The sequence below is a fragment of the Syngnathus leptorhynchus genome, chromosome 6 (genome assembly GCF_054491065.1).
Source record: "Syngnathus leptorhynchus isolate UIUO chromosome 6, UIUO_Slep, whole genome shotgun sequence".
Taxonomy (NCBI): Eukaryota; Metazoa; Chordata; class Actinopteri; order Syngnathiformes; family Syngnathidae; genus Syngnathus; species Syngnathus leptorhynchus.
Genome location: NC_141200.1, coordinates 15,154,868 through 15,160,867, shown reverse-complemented (window position 1 = coordinate 15,160,867; position 6,000 = coordinate 15,154,868). Strand labels below are relative to the sequence as shown.

Below are 6,000 nucleotides of genomic sequence, written 5' to 3'. Positions count from 1 at the left end.
TAAAATCAATCCCTCCCCCGCAGACTTCCACAGCCAGCCTGCCCCCAAGTGGAGGCAAGTGATAATCACTGGATTGCAAAGTGAGCGACTCATTTGATTGACCCGCATAGCAGGACAGCTGGAGTCATGTTCTCGCTGTGAAATTGAGTTTTTTAACTGTAAAAAGTATTTTCAATAAAAATAAGCGAACATTAAAAAAAAATGATTATTTGCTCGACTAGATTGTAAATCCATTCGTTTGCATGAATGTAAAATAAATACATAAATAAAAAATAAAAAAGAGGAGGCGGCTCGGTGGGGCACTGGGTAGCACGTCTGCCTGACAGTTAGGAGGGTGCGGGTACGATTCCACCTCCGGCCCTCCCTGTGTGGAGTTTGCATGTTCTCCCCGTGTCCGCGTGGGTTTTCTCCGGGCACTCCGGTTTCCTCCCCCCCACACACACACAAAAAACATACTTGGTAGGCCGATTGAAAACTCTAAATTGTCGCTCGGTATGAGTGCGAGTCCCGATGGTTGTTCGACTCTGTGTGCCCTGCGATTGGCTGGCAACCGGTTCAGGGTGTCCTCCGCCTACTGCCCGATGACTGCTGGGATAGGCTGCAGCACGCCCGCGACGCTCGTGGGGACAAAGCGGTTCAGAAAATGCATGGATAAAAAACAGGTTGGCGGCACTGTCTTTGGTGGAAAGTAGGCGGGATTGATTCTGGTGGGCTGGACTGTTTCTGGAGCAGCTCCATCCAGTGGCTCTGCTGCGAGCAGAACTCTCGTTGGATAGGCTCCGACACACCCGTGACCCTTGTGAGGATAAGCAGTTAAGCAAAACAATGGATATTGAGGCTTTACTATTTAATCTTCATATTACTCTTATATTCAGGATACACATTCTTTCGTCAGCGTAAAAAATCGATTGAAGGTCTAAAATTAAGCAACTTATTTATTTTAAGACCTGCATTATCAAGAATGGATAGTTATGCGTATTCCATCATAGTGGGTGGCAGTAATGCACCTCAACGTTAGTGGCCACGAAGAAGAAGCCGACGACAAAGAAGAAACATCAGCGCATGCGCTGTTGGCAAATGTTTCACATTTATCGTATAGCGAATGGACGAAGAAATATTACAGAATTACAGAATCTGATAGTATTCAAAACGGAGAATCTTGACGCTTGAATTGCCTTTTCATTTCACCTCCTCGTCCGTCTAATAGAAAGCGCGATGAACGATTTTGACAATGAGTCTGATGGGTATTTATCGAGTGAAGATGCTGATTACGTTCCATCAGGTGAGAACAGCCCGCCCGCTACAAAGACGTAAACACGGCGTCTGTGTATTTGAGCACTTAACTGTTTGGTCTCAGTTTAACTCTTCGTCATTAACAGTTGAATGTAAGCATCCATGTGTTTATGTTTCTGTATATAGTTGTGCACTGATCGCAACGAAATTGACATCCTTGTGCAAGCGCATAGTGTTGTGTTGACACGTTTCATAAAATTAAGGCAGCAAATTATATTCAAAATATTATGAAGTTGTGTTTTGATGCCACGGAAGTGTTAAACACGTAACATAACTTTCATACATCTTTCGCCCGAGTATTTTACTGGCTGAATTAACAGTACATCTGCTGTTGGTTGCAGCCATATTTTGCCTCGAACATTTTTCATGACTGAAATTGTCCCGAAAAGAAGGACGTTCATAACTCGAGGTTCTACCGTAGTGGTCTATGCCCACAAACTCTTTCCATATAAATCCAATCTGGGCAATCTTTACAGTCATTTCGCATTTACATTTAGAAACAATTAAGAAAAATCAGCCTGCTAGCATTTTATTTGAATAATTTTAAACATGTCATGGTTTTCTTAAAATCTACTTAAATGGATTAAGTCGCAACAGTAATATTCTCAAGCACAATTGGCTTCAGTCAAATGGTCTTATTCGGTGGTCATGAAACTAAATGCCTTTAACACTTAAGTAGATTAATACCTTCCAAATCTTTATTGGTACTGGATATAATATTTGGACATTAAAATTAAACTGATTGCTGAAGCTGAAAGGACGATGAAGTGCATTTGTGATGTAGATGTGTTGTTTTGCAAGTGTTTCATGTGATAAATCATTTTACTTTTATTCTTATTTTGATGTTTCTCCTCAGATGATAATGTCAGCGAGGATGATATCAATGAGTGTGAAAAGGAAGAGCCTTTGGACGAAAATGACAGTGTGCCGCATCCTGACAAAATTACTAAGAGAAGAAAAAAAGACAGCAATTTGAGGTTGGTTGACCTGGCAGGGGAAATGTAAATGGGAATGTAGACTTAAACGATCCACCAAAATTAAGATGTGATTCGCGTTTTGGATTTATGACCCACGGTTTGATACATGATTAGTTTTATCATTGATTCGTTCATTTGTTTATTCATTCATTCATTCATCTTCTGAATTGCTTATCCTCACGTGGGTCGCAGGTGTGCTGGAGCCTATCTTAGCAGTCTTTGGGCGGGGTACACCCTGAAATTGTCACCAGCCAATCGCAGGGCCCATATACCGTAATTTTCTGACTATAAGTCGCGGTTTTTGTCATAGTTTGGGTGGGGTAGCGACTTATACTCAGGAGCGACTTATGTGATTTATTTTTCACAAATTTTCAAAATTCAAAAATCCGCGATGTAGTGAAACCGCGATAAACGAACCGCGATGTAGCAAGGAATTACTGTCTTTTGAACTGCAAGTGACGTCACCCGTGCCGCGCGGCAGTTGTTTACATAAAGAGCAACTGATTCGATCACGGGATGACGAAGATGACAAAGGGCCCCGCGTACTACCGGCATAATTAGTGGCTTTGTTTGTAAGTGACACGGAGGACGAAGAGTTTGAAGGATTTAATGATTTGGAGTGACACAGAAGGTTTGAAAAACTACGTATTATGGCTTTTACGCACGCCCGGTCCTTCTCGACGGGAGCTCTCTTTCACCTCCGTGGATGGAAGTCGGGGGCCGGCGCTCGACCGGGTGGCTGTCCGGGGATGGTGGATGGGGCTCGAACATGGCTTTTACGCACACCCGCTCCTATTCTATGGAGCTCTCTTCCACCTCCATGGCTGGAAGTTCAGTAGTTGTTGGCTCGTTGAACTCTTGTTTTGTTAAATAAAGAGCTGTTTACCAAACCCACGTCTTTCCTGGTACTTTGTTAACGCTACAATATAGTTATATACTAGATCTCTACAGCGCACGCGCGGCGTTGTTGACATAGAGAACGAGGAATTTGATCAATGGATTTAATGATTTGGAGTGACACAGATGGTTTGATAATATTGTTGTAATATGATAGTTATTTGAAATATATTTTATATATTGTTATATGGGTCTGTGGAATAGTTAGAAATGCAACTTACAACGGGTCAGACGTCAGCATATGCGGCGCATACGCGGCATTGTTTACATAAAGCACGATCGATGGATTTAATGAATTGGAGTGACACAGATGGTTTGATAAACGTGTTATTTATGTAAAACTTACTTGAATAAGTCTGAATGTTACGTCAGGCCCGTTCTCAGCTCCTCGTTTGTGTATATGTCACGTTATCATACCGTATCGTTTAGCCTGTTGTTGCTGGTTCATGTCTGTTTTTGGTGTTGGATTTTGACAAATAAATTTGCCCCAAAAGTGCGACTTATACTCCGGTGCGACTTATATGTTTTTTTCACTTTATTGTGCATTTTATGGCTGGAGCGACTTATAGTCAGAAAATTACGGTAATAGAAAACAGAAAACTGAACGGATTAAAAAAATAGCCCCTGAACATATCATAAAATTATATCTGCAGCACCTGGAGCGATTGATTACACTTTTCTACATTCTCGGAAACTCCAAATACACAAGAAAATTAATATTAAAGCAAAAAAAGTTGGTTTTCCATGATATGTACCGTATTGGCCCGAATAAAAGATGTTTTTTGCATTGAAATAAGATTGAAAAAGTGAAGGTCCAGACATTATACCCATTTTCACTTGTGCACAGCGGTAAATTAAAGGTTGCTGGTATCAACTGAGTATGTTGCTGTGATCGTGTGCGTCTTTGACACAAAGTGAGTATATACATTTCATTGTTTCTACTGTCCACTGTTGTGCCGTTTGTCTGATTGCAGTTTGTTTCATGTGTGCGCCGTTTGATTGATAGCTTTGGTGCCCGCCTTTAAGTTTGCCGCGCATCGTACGAGTAGCCATTACGCAGCGGATGATTTATGTTTGGTGTGTTGCAGAGAGTATTTCATTTATCGTTAATTATTCTTACTTTTTGCCAATAATTCAGTAAAGCAATCAAAACTGAACCACGTCTTCCCTCCTGAGTTCTGACTTAGACCTAGGGGCGAAAAGAGCATAACCATCCGAGCCAACCCCCTATACAGTCCTCAGGCTCCCCAACAATAGCGGTAGCAGTTTGCATTATTTTATTGCAATGTTTTTCTTTATTCAGATTTCTTTCAAGACTACAGTTAGACTTCACTTTGATGGTTAATGCAGTTATTGCAATTTTGTTGTTTTATCACAGTAGATTGGTTTATTTACATTTCAAAAACCAGAAGCCATTCATTTACAAATGTGATTGCACTTTAGTTCACATGTGCAAGATATTAAGATGTGATAGACAGTTTTTGCATGATTTGAATGAGGCAAAGTAACGTGCTTTTTCTCTCGAATATATTGTTATAATAATTTGTTTCAGATGTAATTATTTTCTGTGTAAAAATAAACTTTTCAAACTTGAGTCTTTAAAAAGAGGGTGTCGTCTTATGATCGAGGTCGTCTTATATTCAGGCCAATATACTAGGTCATCAAAACAGTGTCAGTTCAGTCTGTCAACTAGTTTGCCTGTAGTATTGAGAAGGTCCAGCAGATGTCAGCACTCAGTGACACAGTATCAATACAGTTTGGCAATGTGTCGAAACGCTTCATGACGCCTCATTACGCACCAGATGATAAGATGCACCAGCTAAAATTAGGGGGAAATCTTGTTTTGTTCATATATTAGACGCACCAGACAATAAGCCGCAGGTGTTTTGGTGTTTAATTACCATTTGTTAGAGAATATACACAAAGAGGAAATGTCAGGAAAGAGATGGTTCTTTGGGGACACAAACCTTTTTATTCACTAACATAATGTTTATTGACAGAGATGAAGGAGCTCTGCAAACATACAAACGTATAAATCTCAGTGACGACCACAATAATCTTAATGTGCAGGGAACACTAGCAACACACAACTAATAATAAATAAAATGGGACCACTTACAGGGGTAAAGTTGGCAATGCGATACGAGCTACACGTAAAGTTTCGGAGAAGACATGACCGGGACAAAAATACTGAAAAGGAAAAACGCAACAAGATGTTATCATCAATAGCCCAGCGCCCTCTCGTGGCCAGAGGAAACCTCTGCAGTACACCCAGCAACTCCATTTCCTTCGTTAAGAGCCAAATCGACTGCCTTCAACTTAAAAGCGGCATTATAAGCATTTCTTTTGTCCCCTATAATTAGGGTTTGTGTATAAAAGCTTCCTTTCTCCGGTAATGCCTCGTTCTGTCTCTTGTTCGTGTCAGTTGTGCGCCACTATTTGCCTGGCGGATGGACATGCGATCAACACACTACTCTTCCCCCCCAATGACCGTTTGTCTGGTCACATATTCCTCCGACAAGCAAGGCACAATAGAAGTCCACAACCTTTTTACTGATGAATGTAAGTCTATCAGACATCACAAAAATCACAAAAAATCCAAAGATACGCCACAGGGTTCAAAGATTGTAGCGGTTTATAGTCCGGAAAATACGGTATCTCTCTTGATATCACAAAGAGAGAACAAAGATCAGTTCAATTGATCAACCTTTTTACTGACGAGTTTAAGTCTATCAGACATCACAAAAAATCCAGAGATACGCCACAGGGTTCAAAGATTGTGCAAAAAGTCGCGGTTTATAGTCCAGAGTATTTCATTTATGGTTATTTAGTA

At 40.7% G+C, this 6,000-nt stretch overlaps 1 protein-coding gene across 2 annotated transcripts in view; it reads left to right on the top strand.

The window, feature by feature from the left end:
* Window positions 1–997: 997 nt before the first annotated feature.
* The window catches only part of cfdp1 (chromatin remodeling protein CFDP1), a 35,491-nt gene continuing 30,488 nt past the window's right edge, over window positions 998–6,000 (top strand). The window contains exons 1-2 of one of the 2 annotated variants that reach the window (XM_085913597.1): window positions 998–1,282; window positions 2,150–2,270. In XM_085913597.1, coding sequence (XP_085769723.1) covers window positions 1,216–1,282; window positions 2,150–2,270 — 188 coding nt within the window. In that variant the 5' untranslated portion in view covers window positions 998–1,215. The remainder of the gene's footprint in view (window positions 1,283–2,149; window positions 2,271–6,000) is intronic. The other variant, XM_085913598.1, reaches the window with a different exon arrangement.